Genomic DNA, 21,872 nt, shown 5'->3' with positions numbered 1-21,872 from the left:
CGACTACATGGAGTTCCTATTTCTGTCCTATCAGATCGAGGTTCACTATTTACTTCTCACTTCTAGAAGGCATTACAGCATGGTCTGGGTACTCAATTAGATATGAGTACAGCCTTTCACCCTCAGACTGATGGTAAGTCTGAGCGGACGATTCAGGTGTTGGAAGATATGCTTCGAGCGTGTGTGATCGATTTTGGAGATAGATGGGATTGACATTTACCCTTAGCAGAGTTTGCCTATTATAACAGTTATCACTCTAGTATCCGGATGGCCCCATTTGAGGCGTTGTATGGAAGACGGTGTAGGTCTCCGATTGGTTGGTTTGATTCGGCGGAGATGGACTCTTTGGATACAGACTTGCTTAGAGATGCTATGGAGCAAGTCCGTATGATTCAGTATAGATTATTGACAGCTCAGAGTCGACAGAAGAGTTATGCAGACCGGAGAGTTAGAGCCTTGGTGTTTATGGAGGGTGATCATGTTTGGCTCCGGGTATCACCCGTGAAGGGTGTGATGAGGTTTGGAAAGAAGGGAAAGCTTAGCCCTAGGTTCATTGGACCTTTTGAGATTTTGAGCCGAGTGGTAGAGGTGGCTTATAAGTTTGTGTTGCCACCTAGCTTGTCAGCAGTTCATCCTATTTTCCATATCTCTATGCTTCGAAAGTATATTCCGGATGAATCTCATGTGATTTCACTTGATTCTGTGGAGTTAGGTCCAGACTTGACATTTGAGGAGGAGCCTATAGCTATTTTTGATAAGCAGGTTCGAAAGCTTAGGACCAAGGAGGTTGCTTCAGTGAAGGTGCATTGGACGCACCGAACAGTGGGAGAGGCAACTTGGGAGACTGAGTCTTACATGCGTGCCAGATATCCTCAACTTTTTGAAGCTTCAGGTAATTACTTTCACTCTATGTTCGAGGACGAAAATGATTTTTAGTGGTGGAAAATGTAATGACCCCAGAGGTCATTTTTGATAATTTTGAACTATTCATTGACTTTAGTTAATTATTTGTGGACAATTGACTTAATTGATAGTTAATGGACTAAAGTATCTTTTATTTAAGATCTTCTACCATTTGTTCCATATAGTAAAATTAAGTTAGAAAAATTTATCACTTAAATAATTAATTACTTTAATTAAAAACAAAAAGGAGATAAGAGAAAAACGGAAAGAAATTAACCTGCATCGAGTGGTGGCTGGCGCGGAGACTACCCACTTCACGATCAGGTAACAAAAATAATTTCTTCTTTATGCAATTGAAATATGGGTCAAATTCAAATGGTTGTTATAATTATTATAATAATGAGAGGAAAAGGTAAGAAGGTAACAACATTCAGAATTCAATTTACTATATATTATATTTTTGTTTGCAGTGACTTAGAATTGTAGCAAATTGACTTTCGTGCATTTTTTTTTATCATTATAGCCAACTGATGGCTATGTAATCATCATAATAACTAAAGGCATTCATTTATATTTTGAGTGCAATGGTCGTCCGTAAAAAAAAATTATTAGGGCTTAGTTTAATTTTTACAATTTTTAATATATATAGAAATTTTAATGTAGTTAGTCAAGGTGTTAAATATTGGTATATTATATTATAGAAAATTTGTATGATTGTATTATTTGGAGAAGTTATAACTTAATGTCATACTTAAAATTTAGAAAATATAAGATTTGACCTATTGACCGGAATCAAGATTTGGGAACTTTGTTACGCACTTGAGTGAGTTTCGGATCTTTGATAGACATATAGGTATTGTTAGTTTCAAAAATCTTATCATGGTTATTTATTTGAATAGATTGTTTTAAGTTGGAAGTTCAACAAAAAGGGAAGACTCACGTTCTGAAGTGATTGTTCTACTATTTGAGGCAAGTGGATTTCTAAACCCTTGTTAAGCGTACGAAATTCGTGTATTTCCTTGTGTGATGTTGAGAATGATTTGGAGACTTGTTGCTTAATTGTTGGTGTTGTATTTCTTGTTTCAAATTGTGCTTTGTTATCAAATGATTATCTCCTCCTTTTCATTTGAGCATGTCATTTGCATTGTATCTGAGACATGGTTGTGGTAAGAGAATGTACTATTTTCGAGGGTCGTATCGCGCGCCGTGATGGATATTATATTTTGAGGGACGTATCGCGCACCACGAAGGTTACTATTATTGAGGGTCGTGTCGTGCGCCGCGATAGATGCATGGACAGATATGTCCCCCATGGGTCCCGGACTGAGAGACAGCGGGTGTGTATCGCTAGGAAAGACATGCATCACTATACTTGACATTGCATCTCATGGCATTACACATATGATTATTGATGAACTTGAACACGTGTTTTGTTGATCTTGTGAGTGTTTCTCTGTGAAGCTTGTGACTGTTGAATATTGAGTTGTTATTGAGAATGTGTAAACTGATAGAGTTTGGTTATTGAGTTGTGTGTTTGGTAAATTGTAAACTATTAGACTGTAGCGCGGAGGTTTAAATATGGTGTAAGAAGTGCCCGTATTTTTTTCACTTAACTTGTGTTTAGAGGTTTGCTTGTTGGGTACCGCGTGGTTTGGTACTCACCCCTTGCTTCTACAAATTTTTGTAGGATACGAGCCTGGATCTTCATGATACCTATCATTCTTTTCGTTTCCGAGGCATCTTGTGGAGGATTGTGAGGTAGTTGCTTGTCATCTCAGCGAACTTTCCTACTCCAGTTTATGACTTTTTTTTTACTTGAAAGACAACTTCATGTTAGACTTCTATTTTATTTCAATTCTAATATTTACATTAGAGGCTTGTGCACGTGACAACCTGATTTTAGGGATTGGATTAATATGACTTGTTTTCATAATAGGAATTGTTGTTGGATTGTCATTTACTTCCGCACTTTGTTAGATATTTGGTTTTAGTCTGACTTGTCTTGGTGGGATAAGACGAGTGCCATCACACCCATTTTTGGGTCGTGACAGTTTAGTTGTCGGTAGTCTATGCACATCCGAAAACTCCCATCCTTCTTCTTCCCAAACAAAACTGGAGCACCCCAAGGAGATTCACTTGGTCTAATAAAGCCTTTGTTTAACAACTCTTGAAGTTGGGATTTTAACTCTCGTAACTCCGCGGGAGCCATTCTATAAGGGGGTATAGAAATGGGGCGAGTACCCGGTTCAAGGTAAATACAGAAGTCAATATCCCTATCTGGTGGCATACTAGGAAGATCTGCAGGGAACACATCCAGAAACTCACGGACCACCGAAACCGACTCAATCGAAGGTACTTGGGTAGTGTCATCCTTGAGATGTGCCAAGAAAGCTAAACACCCTTTACTAACCATTTTCTTTGCACGAAGAAAGGAGATGATATGCACCGGATTAGAAGTGTAGTGACCCTCCCACACTAACGGATCTGTCCCAGGCTTGGCTAACGTCACCGTTTTAGCATTACAATCTAAGATCGCAAATTGCGGAGAAAGCCAAGTCATACCCAGAATTACATCAAAATCATCCATTTCTAAGATAACCAAATCTACATAAGTGTTGCTCCCCACAATGTTCACCAAACAAGACCTATATACCTTTTCAACTACCACAGAGTCACCCACCGGAGTAGAAACACGAATAGGCATATCAAGTAATTCACAATGCAAATTTAGACCACTAGCAAATGAGGAAGATACATAAAAAAATGTGGATCCAGGATCAAACAATACAGAAGCCATGCAATCACAAACCAGAAGATTACCTGTGATGACAGCATCAGATGCCTACGCTTCAGACCGCCCAGGGAAAGCGTAGCAATGGGCCCTCTCACCCGTCTGTCCGTTGCCCCTACCATGTTGTGATGTAGTGGCTACAGGTTGCCCATCACCTCGGCCGTTCTGGTGACCACCATTTCCTCGACTACCACGTCCTCCAGAATAACAGCCTCTACCATGACCACCTCTATCTCTAACATTTGGAGGTCTGTAACTCTGTTTTGGACAATATCTCTTAATATGTTCAATCTCCCTACATCCATAGCACTCTCTGGGTTCATGCATAGGTCTCTCAGAGAAGTGTTGATCGGTCGGAGGTGGACCCCCAACTACAGTCTGTAGTGAAGACTGAATTGGTCGGACTGAGTAGCCTCCGGAACCTTGTCCTCTAGAGTAAGAACCATTAAACTCACCTCCCTTTCGAAACCTTTTTGATGTAGTTGCCATGGTGAAGTCATCTGGCTTCACTCCCTCTACCTCTATTACGAAGTCTACCACTTCTTGAAAAGATTTCGCTGTAGACGCTACCTGTAAAGCTGAAATCCGCAACTCTGATCTCAACCCCATCATAAAACGGCGAATCCGCTCTTGTGGACTTAAACATAGTTGGGTGGCATACAGGGATAGTGCACGAAACTTAGCCTCATATGCATTGACCGACATCCTACCTTGCTCTAGGCTCAAGAACTCATCCCTTTTCCTATCCCTCAAAGTTCGGGGGATATACTTCTCCATAAACAAGCTAGAGAATGAGGCCCAAGTCATAGGTGGTGCCTCTGTTGGTTGACACTAAACATGCAACCGCCACCTAATTTTTGCATTCCCTTGAAACTGATAACTCACGAACTCAACACCAAACCGTTCTACTATACCCATCTTGTGTAGTAGCTCATGACAGTTAACTAGAAAATCGTAAGCATCCTCAGATTCTGCACCCTTGAAGACTGGAGGTTTCAATTTCAAGAATTTACTGAAAAGTTCATGTTGATCATTTGTCATTATAGGCCCAGTAGTCAGACGTGGAAACGTGCCTATGTCCAATGAGGCATCCATACGAGGAACCATAGTGGTTGCATGTTGTATCGCTGAAACCAGAGGTGTTGGTGCAGAAAACACTGCAGGTGCCTGACCTTGATCAGACAACCCACTGAAATAGGCGAGAACCTGATTGATCATCTCTGGGGTAGGTTGGGGTGGCAATCCCTCATTCTGCACTTGTTCATTTTCCCCTTTCTCACCCTCTCTTACTACTTCCTCAGTCGGTGGAGGAGTCACTGCCCTAGTATCAGATGGACTAGGTGCTCGTCCTCTTCCTCTAGAGGACGTCCTCCCACGACCTCTTGCCGCTGCTCTTCCTCAAGCTATAGCCCCAGTGGCTGGCTCAGACGCACCCTGTCCCGCCGGTGCTAGTGTTGGTGTTGGCGTTGTCGTTGCTCTAGTTCTAACCATCTGTGAAATAGAGTGAAGATGGTCAGATACCAATTTGTATCACCTAGATACCAATTGGACCTAAGTAATAGCACGAAAGAAAGAAAGAAGAATGGAAAGTTCCTAAAGTCTTATAGCCTCTCAAAGAAAAGTAAAGGCGTCCCCCTACCGTTCCTTAAGACTCTACTAGACTCGTACTTGTGTGATGACACCAACGAACCTAATGCTCTGATACCAAGTTTGTCACGACCCAAATCCGGGCCGCGACTGGCACCTACACTTACCCTCCTATGTGAGCGAACCAACCAATCTAAACCTTAACATTTCAATGTAATATCAACATAAAGTAATGCGGAAGACTTAACTCATTAACAAAATCAATAACTATTATTATCCCCAAAATCTGGAAGTCATCACCACAAGAACATCTATGATCAAATTACTAAACTAAGAGTATTCTAAGAAGCTAAAACAAATAAAAGCTAGTCCATGCCGGAACTTCAAGGCATCAAGACATGAGGAAGAAGATCCAGTCCAAGCTAGAAGCGTTAGCTCACTCTGAAGATACGGTGTGACGAAGACTGGCTAGAATTACTGTTGAGTTGAAGACGACGGCACGTTTGCTGCACTCCACAAATAACAAAGAAGAAAACATAAAAGTAGGGGGGTCAGTACAAATACAAGTACTGAGTAGGTATCATCGGCCAACTCAAAATATAAAACAATATATATTAAGCAATATCATAAAATCGACTAATATCCTTAGCATGCAGCATTTACAATTACCATAACCCTTGTTTACAATACGAAGCTCATCAATGAGGACTCACGCCTCCCCATCATACTCATTTGGGAATTAGGTTCATTAGATTGAGTATATTAACATCTTTCAAGATTCATTATCTTTATTCCTCTTGTGTCGGTACGTGACACCCCGCTCCTCGTATACGATCCTGGGGTCGGAACGTGACACTCAGATCCTCATTCTATCCTGGAGTCGGAACGTGACACTAGATCCATATTCTATCCTGGTACCGGAACGTGGCACCCGATCCTCATATACTATCCTGGTACCAGAACGTGGCACCCGATCCATATACTATCCTGGTGTCGTAACGTGACACTCGGATCCTCATATACTATCCTGGTACCGGAACATGGCACCCGATCCATATGCTATCCTGGTGTCGGAACGTGACACTCCGATCCTCATATACTATCCTGGTACCGGAACGTGGCACCCGATCCCCTAATCTCACCACTTTCGTTCATCAAGCCTTCTTTTATACCAAGGCATCATCATTAACAAAGTAGATTAGGGTTTCTTTTTAAGATTTGGGATTCAATAGGTTCATCATGCTTATTTATTCATAATTACATAATCACATCATTCATGCAAGCATACAATTAAGCATATAGAAGGGTTTACAATACTACTAACACATATCATTCACTATTAAGAGTTTACTACGAATAGCATGGAAACCATAACCTACCTCCACCGAAGATTCGTGATCAAGCAAGCAAATTTTCCCAAAGCTTTGTGTTTTCCCCTTCTCGATGGTCTCTCTCTCTCTATCGATTCCCTTCTCTTTTTTTCTGTTCTTTTCATTTCCTTATTCCAACCCTCTTTCTTTTACCCTAATTAGTATATAATTAAGAATAAAAGATGGCAATAATAACCCACTAATTAACTTAAGGTTACCTCTTTTAACCCCCAAGTAATTAGACTTATTAACATCAACCCTCTAACTTTATAATTAAAGTAGGAATAGTCCAAAACGTCCCTTAAAACGTGTGAGGAAATAAGACCCAGACTGGGATTTCGTAGTCTGTGACGGCCCGTTGCGCCTGCGACGGTCCATTTTGCTACCTGTCACAGAGTTCAGAGACTGAATTTCTCTGAAGAGTCTGTGACGGTCCGTCACACCTGTGACGGTCCGTCCTGCCATTCCGTCACGAAGTTCAGAGAGTCGATTTTCTGTACCCAATTTCAGATTTTCTAAGTGTTTTGAAACGAGACCCTGCGACGGTCCGTCGTGGGGTCCGTCGCTTCTGCCAGTTTTTCCAGAATTGAAGTCTGCTGCTCAAAACGACTAAACAAGTCGTTACAAGTAGCTACTTATTTTAGCAAACATGTAAAACTATACCAAGAAGGACAAATTACAGTACTAAAGGATTCTCTATAAAATGTTTAAATATATGGAGTTGATATTGAAGGGTACTAATATTTTCTGAAAGATACAGTTTAAAAATATATGTTGGACTGCTTGATTTTGTTATGGTGATCACAATCGTAAGGTGATAATACTTCTGAATCTTTTATCTATCGAAAAATCGATAAACATAAATTTTCACTTTTTTAAAAATAGTTTTTACATTGACGATATGATCTATCTCTACTAATGTAACTATTTCTTGCAATTCATTATTAGCCATATGAATTATCGTATACTAGTGGTAGTACATAAATAATATCTATACATTCAATTGTGTTTGTAATATGTGAATACTCTATTGTAGAAAAAAGAATATATAGAATATCTTAAAATCATGTCGCAACATCTATTTGAAACGATTTTAAAATTAAATTTGGTCCATGGACCATCTTTATATGCATTAAAATCAAAGATCAAAGAAAAAAACAAAAGAAAGTAACAAAAAATGGGCCCGAAAATTATGATCCACAATTATAGTAGAGCATAATATAGTTGCAAGGCCCAAAAAAGACCTAGTCCAAAAGAATGCAAGTATATATTTTAAAAACACACCCTAAAGTATCTTTAAAGATCTATGAAACCCTATTTATGTTGCGTTGGTCTTCAAATTTTTTGTTTCGATTAAACCTCCCAACGTGATTTCTCCCAGATTTGTTATCTTTGATACCTTCTTCAATTATTACATGTACGAATGTCTGATATAATCCATCTTATTGAATGTAACGATCTCCAACAAATATTTGAGAGTTTATTCTTTCTCCTACTATCGATCGTCTTGGTATTTATTTATTTTTTGTGATAATGACCACTAAGAAGTTCAAGCGATGCTCGTAAAGATTAGGTTATGGAATTTGAAATTCTTCTGGAGAGATTTTCTTCTTGAGGCATTTGTTTTGTATGTAATAACTTGAGATATCAGGATGTCTTTTCATTGTTTTGTTTCTCGTTCTACTTCAAATCCCTAGGTGTGTGTTGTATGACATTATACTTTTATTTACCTATATTTTCTATAGTTATTTTCTGCATGCGATAGGTTTCTTTTAGATATTCTATGTTTATAATTAGATTAGTGGTATGTATGCTTTTGTACATGTTAAAATTTATTCTCTTTGTACTTAGGTGCTCTTTAAAATTATATATTGGAATATGCTTTTATTTTCTAAATCTGTGTTGGCAAAATAATTACTTTTTCTGAATTTATATGATTAATTTATATTTTGTGTGTCATTGATTGAAAAACATAGTTTATTGAATGATGAAAGATGAAATTTGTGTTAGTATGTGATTTTTATTTTTAAAATAAATCTAATATGAGAATATATAAGTTTATTTTTTTGGGTACATTCTCTCTCACTTAATGAAGAAGACTTTAGCTTGATTCATTTTTATAAATATGATGAGTTTTTAATTTTTATTACATAAATTTAAATATGCTAATTTTTCAATGTAAAGGATAAAATTTTTATTCTTTATATCATGTTATGATACTTAGTTCACTACTAGATACTATACTTTAATATTTATTTACAATTGCCAAAAAAATTATATATGGTTTATGAGTGACAAATATAATTCCATACAAAAAAAATCTTCAATTGATATACCATTTTATTCAAATTTTTATTACCTAAAAATAATACAACATTGACATTATTTAGTAGAGTTTACGAGCGAAGCTAAATTATTTGAGTTGTTAAATCCAACGACAACAAGTACCTATATTTCGTGAGATTATGGATGGTGGTTCCTTCAATCTCTATACAAGGTAAGAATTCATAACTTTACCTCAAAAAATTATATTAACTGATATTCTTTTTCAAATAATTAGGATGAATTTTTATTAACATCCTTGGATATATTACTTGGAAGGAAATATGTGAACTATTTGTAATTTTTTTCATAACCATGTTCTTTTAAAAAAATTTCACATTATTTATTTTTGCAGAGGAACATTTACTTTATTATAGATACTTAACATATAAAATTTAAAATACATGTTACAATATGAGTAAAGAATACTCAACTTTAATAGGGTTATTCTAGATGAATAAGAAGTGGCAAGTCAGAAATATATGTCTCTTACACATTTACCTCTTATCATAGAAAAGAGTTATTAAGAAAATATGTTCATGAAATATTACAGATATAAATACATATAGAAGTGTTAAAGAAGAACAAACTTTTTTACTAACTATAATTTAACATTTTTCAAATTAGAGGCACTCCCTTGAACAACTTAATTCTTTAATAATCAAAGATAATCAAATAAAGATCTACATCTATGTAAGGTCATGTTATTGCCCTCTTCGTCCTTCCTTTACGATGAACATGGATGAAATTTTTTTGATTTGTTTTAGTAAAAACTAACGGGATGTTGATAAAAAGGGATGATTTCACATTGTTCCCATTGTATCATAGAGATTTGGGGATTTTCTATTCGGTAAATTGATAGAATTTCACCTTTGGACAAAAAAGTATTTTATATGGTTAACTAGTTAAACAATTTTTAATGGGTAAATATAAAATATTTAACTTTTATCTTTGATTTAACTCACATATAATATACTATAGTAGGATATTATTCTTACCAAAATATGTTTATTTTGTAAAAAAGAAACCCCTCACATTACAGGAAAAAAGTTACTACTTGAATTATCTAATGTACTTGATATCGCATTCAAATTAAGATGGGGCATGGTGTATCTCATTAATGATATTACATAATATTATTTCAATTAAGAAAATATTGGCGTATACTTTGAACCACGAGTTTAATAAAAAATTTCTTCCCTTATTCTAAATCTTCGTTCCTTTATTGGTAACTACGAAAGCACTACTACACTAGTTCAATATAAATATTTTAAACGTTAACTTTTACTTGTCCATTATAATAAAAATATATTCAGTTTGATTGTTTATTTTTAGCATAGAAAAAGAAAAAATGTATCTTTTAGTTTTCTTTCTGCTACCTTTCGAGATTGTAACTATTATAGGATCTTGTCCTAGTTCAACAACTTCTGTTATATCTCATGACTCAAACTTTTTGGATTCCTTTTCTTATTATTTACTGTCTGTCTTTCTATTTCTACTTGTTATTAGTTAAACATTTGAGCCATTCACAAGTGCATGGTTTTTGATAGAAATCGAATAGAGGGCTTTGGAGACTTATTATATATGTATGGTGATCATGTCCATGTAAGAACATTGGGAAGAATAAAATTTTTATTATTATGTCTTATAATTAAATGAGAAGGATTAATATGCAATGCTTATGTGAAGTATATTTTGTGTGGAATTCAATGAATGAAATGTGACTATATTTAAAAGATAATCGTTTGAAGTTTGGTTATTATGTGAAAGGATATTCTCAAATATGTACACACACGTTAATAAATAAATGAATAAAACTTATTGATGATGTAATGAATGGGAATCTATTAAAAGGTCTTCTAAATTTTACTCTAATGAATAACTGACGGATTTGATATGCATGTTTTCACGTTAGTAGGGGCAGAGTGTCTTGTAGAAATCTCAATATTACTAAGATCTTTCCAATAAATAAATGAACGGTATGTTGGGATGGATGCTCTCTCGTTAGTTGAGACAGAGTATCTAGTATAAATTCCATATCCAAAAACGAACTAATATAAAATACTTTATGGGGATTAATCATCCATATGATATGATATAGATGAGTTCTCTCCCATGAGTTGAGGTGGGTACCTTGTAGAAATCTTTTGAAGTTGATGCCCAGCGGTGAGTAGAGCTGGGGTGACTTGTAGCAATCTCCCTATCCTATAACTATGTTCCCTCCTAAGTCTATAACTAGTGAATCCGCTTAATCTAGGAAGAATTACCCTACGTTAGGCAAGTACAGATCCTTCACCTTCATCTGGTAAGGCATCCGAGATTCTGTGTTAACCTCTCATTGTCTATGTCGGTTAAGGCATACCCCCACATAAGAATGTAATTATCTAGGTCCTTTTAAGGGTGTTATACTTAGTATGGGTGGTTAAATGCTACACCAACTATGCATTACTCAAGTTGATATTCAAGCGACATCTTGTTGTGTTCCATATGATAGTAATAAAATTAATGGGCTCTTATATTGACCTTAATGAGAATGTGATCTTATCACTTATGAATGAAGGTGTTTGTAATGTAATTTAAGCTAATGAAGAATGTTAACATGTACTTAATGTAAAGATGCATTGTGTACTTGGATTTTATTATGAGTTACTTTTATGTCATGTCTTAATGTAAATAAATGGCCCTTTTCTAGGGTGACTTCAATGTAGTTCTTGTTGTGGGTAGTTTTATGGGATGCACTTGCACATATCACAAGTGTGACTTTGGGTTGTCTTAGATGTTGGTCTTAATGTGATAGTTTGATTTATGTGATGTTCTAGTTTGATTTATGTGATGTTCATACCTCTCAATGCTTTGTTATGTAAATATGAAGGGTTTGATGTTAAATACACTTGGATGATCCTAAGGTGGTGCCTTGGAGTGGATAATGGATGGGACACTATCCTTATGTTGAACAAGGAATATATTAAGGGCTTACTTGAAGTGAAGGATTAAAGAGAAGGTAAAGGAATGGTTTACAAGTGATCTATGTTTTAAATTGTTTTATGACTTGTATGTTGGCTATGTATGGATGTTATGGATCTTATACTTGTTTTGTTATGAAGCTTTACTAAATGGCATAAAAGCATGTTTCTCCAATAAATGTCCCGTTTTGCATATTTTTGCATAGATTCCATACTTATGTTAGATGGATAGGTTTCTACGGTGCTTGAAGATGAAGACTTGGTAAGTCCTCCTAGATTCAAATACAACACCAATTATGTTTTATGTTATGTCTTTTAGTATTGTTATTTAGTTTTGTATGAACATAGTTCCAAATGTTATTCTATAAAGTATTAGATTGATTTTGAGTTATAAGTGTATAAAGTTTGAAGCATTTTGCTTGATATTTCATGAAAGTTTCTCTGTGTGTGAAGAAAGATTTTAATTCTTATTTTTTTTTGTATCTTATGAAGTGAATGGTCTATGAGTCTTGTATAAGACCTATTAAAGGTCGAGTACGCCGCGTCTCGACTTGGGAGGGGGGGGTGCTCTCAGGTCTTGACAAATTTGGTATCAGAGAATAAGGTGGTTGGAATGGTCGTAGTTTGTCTCAAAGAACATGTAGTATGCTCTTTTTAATAATGTGACACAACACACATTATTAATAGGAGGATATTGGGTTCTATGAAATTTTCACTTATTCATTCATCCAGTTGATTGATAGAATTTCCCTCTATAATGACTTATCCTTATTCCTTATGTGATGGACCTTAGAGTGTGACCCCCTCCCCCTCTTCTTGATAGATTTTGTTGTAAGGGTTAAGCGAGAGAAAAGGTTGGTTGCAACACAAAATATGAATTTGCGGCATTAAAGATGTGAGGTGCAATCTTTTTATGATGACTTTATATTGAATGATTTCCTTATGGTTATGTGTATAGTTGGTAGAATCCGGCTTATATTTTTTTAGATTTGATGTAAATTGAAAGAGATGATGGAATGAGGTGTTTTAGAAATGTAAAGGTTTGATGAGTATGAAGGTTTAATGTCCTTTTGATCTGACCATAGAAAAGGAAGGAGTGAAGTTAGAAAGAGCTAGTATGAGTTTTCTCCTAAGTGGGGGATATTATGGCTAGATAGTAAGGCTTTTGAGAGTCTTTTCTATTCATGAGTTAGGGCTTATTTATGTTTCCATTCCAAATTGTGTGGTGAGTTGAGGAGTTAACACGCGGTATGGAAGACTCAAATATGAACATGGAGTTCTTTAAGTAAGATTTATGTTTGCAAGAGTTATTTAATGACGAAATTCCTAGTTTAAAGGCTCCAATTTGTTGATGATTTCTAGAAAGATATCCCTATGTCGTGACATGTTGACCATAGTTGGGTTAGCCCGCAAGTGACTGATGGCTTGTTGAGTAGTATAGTTGTTGAGAGTGTTATATCATTACCTCTTTATTATGTGTCTATTAAATCCTTAAAGGGAAATTTCCTAGTATCTTCTATTATATTTTGGAGTCTTGAGGAAGTTATGAATTTGCATGTTGTCCTTATTTTGTACATGTTTGAATTGAATTCTTGTTAAATTATTAAATTATTTCCCATTTTAGATATTCCTTATGTAAATCATGGCAATATCCATAGAGTATGAGTTGTATATTTTCATTATGAGGTTAAATTGTGCGCATGCCTAAGTGTTGCATGAGTGGAAACGTTGAGCATGCTTGAATGTTTTCTTGAAAAATATTACAAAATTTGTTCTTTTATGAGAAGTTATATTGCATAACGTTGTTGATATGATAATTATGTGACATGAAGAAAGTTGTTCCTCCGATGAAATGAGAAATGGTAAAGTTTGATGTATAAGCAGTTGGTAGATGTAATCCTACTTTCTTGAATTACTTGATGTTGTTTGAACCTTTTTATGTGGAGTAGATGTGCCACCTAGCTATGTAAATCTTATGTAACATTGAATGCATGATTGTGGGAAGCTAGTCATTAGTTTTGCCACTTAAACAGGTTTTAAGTATCATAAGAGGGTGAATGTTTCCAAGTAGGGATATTGTAAGGACCCAAAAAATTAAATACAATGAACTAGAGCTTCACATGTATTTTTTAAGTTGGTAACTTGTTAAAATGATGAGAAATAGATTTAAAGTATGGTTTGAAGAGTTTTAAGGTGAAACGTTGAGGAACGTCCAACACGTGCGGAAACTAGTCTTTTGGTGCTAGTGTATTTTAATGTGTTGTCATTGCAATTGGTGTGCTTTTGAGGTATAAAATTTTTAGGGGGGACCCTACCATCTAGAATGAAATTATTAGAGATAAAATGTCCGTGTATGAGTGCCCATGGACTACGCTAAAGGTCCTTGAGGACGAACCTAAGTTTAAACCCCAAGCCTCAATAAGTTGATGAGAAGCTTCGAATTCTGCTGCGCCGCTGCACAAAGCAAGCACACAAGGACTGCGTAAATCTTTGGTCTGTCTATCATTGCCCATGTTGGGGTAGGCAAGAGAGGCTGGCTTGCTGCGAATATGATGCACCTTCTTAGTCGACTGAAGGTCATTGTAATACACATCGCGTGCTCGAATAAGTGGGGATTTTTAGGCAGAATTAGCATAATTATTACCGTGAGGATTGAGCTGCCAAAAGAGATTATCCTCCTTTGGGCTGGAAGATAAGATTTATGCAGGACAAAACATTGACTGGGGAGGCTTAACTCACATGACCAACAGTACGGCCCGTAACCCGTCAGAAGATTTATGATCTAATTTATCTCATAGTAAGTATACATCCCCTACAAAGATTTTAGAGTGTCTTCTTTCTCCTACTATAATTTTCCTACATACTTAGGTGTTCCTTAAAATTATATATTGACATACGCTTTTATTTTCTTGAGTAAAGTTGTTAAAATAATTTGCTAAATAATTAATTTTTCTAAATCCATAAAATAAATTTATATTTGGTGCATATCAGATTGAAACATATTTTATTCAATGATGAAAGATAAAATTTGTGTTATTATGTGATTTATATTTTTAAAATACATCTAATATGAGAATATTTTTCCTACCTTCTCAAATAATGAAGAAGGCTTCAGTTTGATTTATTTTTGTAGGTTTGAAGAATAAATAATATTTAGTTCATACATATGTGCCAATTACTCAATATAGAGGATATAATTTTCATTCTTCAACTCATATTATGTTACTTAGATCACAAATAGATACTACAATTTTATATTGCATTACAATTGCTGAAAATTACCTATGATTTTTAAGGGTTAAATATAATTTGATACTAGAAAAATTTGCAGTTGATGTAACATTTTATTCAAATTTTTATGCCCTCAATATATTACAACACTGATATTATTTAACAGAGTTTATGAGCAAAGATAAATTATTTAATATGTTAAATCCCACGACAACAAGTATCTATATTTTGTGAGATTATGGATGGTGGGTCCTTCAATCTCTATACAAGGTAAATTTATTAACCCGCAAGGTAATTTTTGAAACTATTACAAAATTACTATTTTACCCATCCCGATATATGCCGCGAGTCATTTTAAATACTCATTTAAGTTGCTTTGAAAAATTTTAACTAGAGTTAATCAAATGAAGGATTTTTATTAAATAATTTATTTTAACCCCTAAATCTTTTGACCAATTATTTGACAAAATAAGCTAAAACATTTTGTCACTTTTAATACCTAATTTATTTAGAAAAGAAAATAGAGGGGAGCAGAAAACTAACCTTCCAGCGATGCGAATATGAATGAAAGGAGGACATACTGCATCATTGTAAGGACAATTCTTTTTCAAGTTCTCTTAGGCATGCATCAATTGTTCCTCATAGTCCATATTCTATCATAATTGATGCATATATATATATATATATATATATATATAATATTATTATATTATAATTTATTAGAAAAAGGGGTTTTGGAATAAAGTACATGTGATATATGTGTAGGTACAATGATGATATTCCATGTGTTAGTTTTATTAATGTCTTATTCAATTTTCTCTTACCAGAACTTTAAGGAACAATCTATTCCAATTTCATGAAAGTGGTATAATTTATATTTGGTATGAATATATTCAAATTAGAGAATTTTATGGTATTGTAATTTGTCTATAATAGTAAAAGATGAATGAGATCCCTTTTCGATGTTGGAGTATTTCACATACTTAACTAACTATTCACATTAGTTAGATTGTCATTGGTAAGGTAGCTAGATTTTATTTTATATAAGTGGAGTAGATTTAATTTAGGTGTTGTATTGTGTCTTAAATTACTAGGAATGTTTTTATCTTCGGTTATCAAAGTTTTCATATGGCTATCGCTTTAAATGAAAGGTTTTACATAATAAGATACATAATAAAATAGTAAGTGCATTGTAGTTCATGAATATCGATTGTCTTTTAATTTTCAATGAATTGAGACTTAACCCTAGGCTTGTTCGTAATATTGAGAGTTGGTACATTCACTAGTATCTAGAGTAAGAACTTGATTATAAATGTGGACTCTAGGGGTTTTAAGTGATTTTTGGAGTACGAGGTAGAAGTATATCAATGTGGTTGTCTATAGGGTAATTTATTTAAGATCTAATGCATATTTTATAGATTTAGGCGAGTTAATGGGTTTAAGTTAGACATATAGTAATATCGGTGTTGTTAGTCTTAAAATCTTATTGTAATTATTTATTTGAATAGATTTCTTTAATTTTGAAGTTCAACACAATGTAGAAGGCTCATGTTCCGTAGTAAATTCTCATTTTATTCAGGCAAGTGTATTTCTAAACTCTTGTAAAGTGTATGAAATGCGTGAATTTCCTTGTGGCATGTGTTTGTGAGTAATGGGATTTGGAAGGGTTGACTTGTACACCTTGATTAATTTTAATGATAAAAAAGAAGGGTAACAAAATACAATGTTATTAATTGTTCTTATATGGTATGTTGAGAATGATAGCAGTATCGCTATTATAATGGGAAGGTTTTTTAATGTCGAATGCGGGTTGTAATTCGAGAATGCTAAAACATATGATTAACTAATATATTTGTTGATGTGATTTATTAAGTGTGATTATGTTCTTACTAAACGCGTATGATTGTAATGATTAAGGTGATTATATGTCGTAGCGACATTTGATTTATTAAGATGTTGCATCATCTCTTTTATTTGGCAACATATTCTATACATGCATTGACATAAGATCGAGTATGAGTAAAGGTCTGACACGTGGAGATCGTCGATATTGAGATCAAGTTATGATTATTTGGGCACGTGGAGATCGTCCATGCGATAAAAAAAATAATGATTATTATTTGGCAACATGGATATTGTTAGTGCAAATTTTTTTCTGATTTATGATAGTGCGTCAAGATCGTGCGCACAGACACGTGGACACCGTCTGTGTCGGTATATGGACCTCGCTAGTCACCCCTGTGTCATGAACTCTCGATGTATTTTTGAGGAATATCATGTATATACGGTTAAGAAAGAAATTGGTATTTGAGTCATAAAACTTCATAATGTCATATTGCATTACATCCCATGACATCCTTCATTCTTGATGATTATGTGTTTTATTGCTGGCTGAAAAGTACAGGATATTTGATTACCTCTATTTGACGAACATGATCTTGTGTTTTGGTGACATTATGAGTGTCTTTTGTGAAAGTTGTGATTGTTGAATTTTTAGTTTGTAGTTGAGGATGAGCAAATATATTAAAAATGATTTTGATGACCAAGGTGCTATGAAAACTGTGAAGTATTAGGTTGAGCTGAATTTTTATGCAAATTATCGTTGTGGAGGTTCAGTTGGTGTGTAAGGAGTACTCATAATATTTTTCCTTAGCTTGAGTTTAGACCTTTACTTGCTGGGTATTTTAAGGTTACTAGCCCGGACTTTGTGATCTTTTCTCTTCTCCTTGTCATAGGCTTTTTGTGAAGAATTGTGAATCAATTGCTTGTTATCTCAAAAGACCTTCTTACATCTATTTATGATCATGTTGTATTCGAGAAATAATTTCATTTGTGACATATTTTTTTCTTGGATCAATTGTAATACTTTTGAGGCTTGTACACGTGACAACTAGAGTTTTGGGGTACTTTGAGTAACTTATGAAATTTCTTCATTTTATTTTGATTGTCGTGTTTTAGGCAAACTTATCTTTGTGGGATTAAACGAGTGTCGTCACGTCTATTTTTTAGTCATGACAACATGGTATCAGAGTCCTAGGTTCATAGGTCTCACCTGTCTACAAACCGACTGTAATAGAGTCTCGAGGATTGGTACGACAATGTCTATACTTATCTTCGATCGGCTATAGAAACTTTTAGGGAAATAATTAACTTCTGGAATCTCTACGTACGTACTTGGTTCATTTTTTGTTCTTATCAATTTAGTCCATTCACTCTAATTTATAGTGATGATGTGTGCGTAGTTCCTTATTAGAGTAGTTGATGTCGTGTATGGTATGGATGTTAAATTTGATATTAAGGTAGAAGTAATATACTTATAAAAAGGATGTGTTGTTAGATTCAGAATGTTCAAAAGTTCGAATAGATTGAGTTAGGTGATGAAACATTTTGAGGACATCCGAAAGATAAGGTTGAACAATAATTTGAGATATTTTATGAATGTGTTTATTTTAAATTTTTTTGTTAGTTACCCAAAAGAAGAGAATAATACTTATGTGGTAAAGGCAATCTCTCGATTAGTTTGATAATTTGAAGTTGAATGATTAAGATTATGTGTAGGTAACGAAAAATGTTACATTTAAAACTACAATTACTAAAGTTATCATTAAGTGAATGAGTTTCTTAGAAAATGGTGAGAATAAAGTTGAGACAATTAAGGATTTGATCTTTCATAAATTGCGTAAATATCAAAGAGGGTCATGATACAACTAATACAATGGTACTGATAGTTAGTTTGTTAGAATTTTGGAGGGTGTTACTTTTGTTATTGAGCCAACCTACGAAAGAATACATATAGATTAGGCTAGAAATGAAATGAATTTGTCAATATTTTAGAGCTTTTAAATAGTTACAAATTTGCTGATTATTTGGTACGATCTTCTTTGTAGCCATGACATGTTCTAGTGGTGGATCTAACGAACATCCATGATGAGATACTAGTGGTATATTAAAAATGGATAAATTGATTGTTAAGCGTGAATACTAACTACTGAAGGAGTTATCAATTATGTCACATACTCAAATAATAAGATTTGATGTTGCCTTTATATTTTAGAAATCAACGAGTTTGTTACTAGAAGTATTATTTATAAGGGAAATTTTAGTGATGGATCTCTGGTATAATATAAATATATTTACGTTCTGAACTGTATCCCCTAGTTTCTAATATGGACTAGTGATTTCATCCAAGGGGGTGGATCAATATTGAAGTTAAAAGCTTATGGCTGAAGAATGTTTTAATGAGTATACTTATGTGAATTATACAATAGGAGATTTTAGTAAGAAAGTGTGTATAAAATGGAACTAATCCTTTGGAATTTGCTCATATGATTAGGTTTTAAGTGTCACATCGATGATAAGGCTTACTTGTGATGAAGATAGTTATTACCAAGCATAATGATAATAAGAGTTCAATAAATTATAATTGAGATGTAACTATATGATAAGGATTTTTGGATAAATGAATTTGTATTGTTATGGTGAGTTCTGAGTATCTAAAGTCATGATTTACTACTATTTCGTTAGTAGTGTGATTTTATGCAAAGTTTTATAAGATGTCGAGGCACCACTCAAATAGAATTGAAAGGAGTTAGAGATATAATGGAAATAATTAGTGTAATATGTAGTTTAACTTTTTCAGCGAGGAGATAACTAGGAAATTTACTTTGATTGGAAGGGTTAGAGATGTATCTTTAGTGAAATTCTGGGAATTGAGTTCATAGACTCCTGGTTCCATCTGTTTTGCGCTAGTTAAGGTTATAATGTTATGTGGTATTCGTATAAGTTCAGGTGATAATGTTATGTTTTTTCAAAAAAAATTCATTATTTTCTTTGGATATGAACATTATTTTCGTTTTAGCTACTAACAATATAAAACTAAAAATACACATAACGATATGAGTAAAGAACACTCAACTTTTAAAAAGTTATTCAAGATGAATATAAAGTGACAAGTGAGGAATATATTCCTCCTACTCATTGACTTCTTATCATAGAATTTTTTTTAAAGTAAATATCTAGATGCAATATTAAAGAGATTAATATACATTTAAGTGTTAAAGAATCACATCTTTTGTTAATAAGTACAATTTAAATATTTTCCAAATAATAGGTATTCCCTTCAAAATTATAGTTCTTTAAGAATCAAAGTTAAGAGAATAAAAATTTCTATCTATTTATGTTTCTTCTCGTCTTTATCCCTCCTTTCCGATGAACATGGAAGGAGAACGCTAGATTTGTTTTTGGTAAAAACTAATGGGATGAAGATCACGAGTCGTGAATTCATTTTTTTCCCATTCTGTTGAAGAGATTTTGGTATATTCTATTCGCTTAATTGATACAATTTCGGCATTGTACAAAAAAATATTTTATATGGTACTCTAGTATCTAAACTTTTAATGGGTAAATTTAAAATAACTAACTTTATCTTTGTTTGTCCTCAAATTTAATATATTATATTAGTATAATTCATACTAAAATATATTTTTCTTTTAAAAAAGAAACCACTCTCATTAGAAAAAAAATATTGCAATTTTAATTTTCTACTGTAATTTATACCTCATTAAAATTAAAATGGGGAAAGGTGTATCCCATTAACTATATGCATAAAATTATTTCAATAAAAATAATATAAATGTATACTTCGAAACTAATATTTCATAAAAAAATTCTTCCCTTATTCTAAATCTTCATCCTTTTATTGGTATCTAGGAGAGTACTATTTACACTAGTATAATCTAAGTATTATCACCGTTTACTTTTACTTGTAAGTTATAACAACAAATATTTTAACTTTTAATTTTTATTTTTCGCATAGAAGTATAAAAGAAATTTAGCTTTCTTGTTTTTCTTCAGGGTTCAAGAATTAATTTTATATCTTGAACCAAACCGTACTGTGACCACAATCTCATACACTCTCTGTCATACTACTCTCACCGGTGATTCCGAATTCTCTATCAATATTTTTTAAGGTTGTTTGTTCCTGTAGTTGCAAAATATGCTACCATTGGCGACTCCAATTTCCTAGAAACCTAGATATCTCATAATTTTTATTTTATCTAATGTATTTTATTCTTATTTCGACTACCTTTCAAGATGAAAACTATGACAGGATGTTTCCATACTTCAACACATTTCATTGCATCTCCCATGAATCACACTTTTTGGAATTCCGTTTCCTTATTACTTAGTGTATTTTCTTTCTATTTCTACTCTTATATATATTACACCCCTAAAAACGAGGTAGGTTAATCTAGAGCCTAACATGTGTGTCTTGATGTTTTAAAGTCATAAAATGTATAGTAATAGTGTCATTAGTCAGTATACAGAGTTTGGAGTGGTTGGAGGTCAAACGTCCAAGACGTTTAGAAAAATCAGTCGATGTTGAACTAGTGTGTTAAAATTTTTTGTAGTAATGTTTTGGGTGATTATTTTTGGGTGAAATTAAATACTGAGGGTTACTACACATATCCTGACAACAACGGGTTGAACCGTCCGAGAACGACTCCGTGTAGACTATCAAAAGGGTCCCCAAATAGGACACAAACATGGACTGCCAAGCTGCCGCGCCAGCTTGTTTTAGGCAGTGACAGTGCTTTGCGCAGCTGTCATACAGTGGGAAGATGTCTTTCCCTGCGACGCGAGGCTTTCTTGAACTATTCTATATACGAATTTTCAAAAAATAAGATTTGGAAGGGCCTCCATGAT

General features: G+C 33.9%; 1 protein-coding gene across 1 annotated transcript; it reads left to right on the top strand.

The window, feature by feature from the left end:
* The first annotated feature begins 465 nt into the window (after positions 1 to 465).
* Positions 466 to 4,865, top strand: LOC138347555 (uncharacterized). The gene is made up of 2 exons (XM_069295851.1): positions 466 to 892; positions 4,741 to 4,865. Exons 1-2 carry the CDS (start codon positions 466 to 468, stop codon positions 4,863 to 4,865), a joined length of 552 nt encoding a protein of 183 aa, XP_069151952.1.
* The last annotated feature ends 17,007 nt before the right edge of the window (positions 4,866 to 21,872 follow it).

The sequence above is a fragment of the Solanum lycopersicum genome, chromosome 3 (assembly GCF_036512215.1).
Source record: "Solanum lycopersicum chromosome 3, SLM_r2.1".
Classification (NCBI taxonomy): Eukaryota; Viridiplantae; Streptophyta; class Magnoliopsida; order Solanales; family Solanaceae; genus Solanum; species Solanum lycopersicum.
This window is presented reverse-complemented; position numbering and strand designations above follow the sequence as displayed.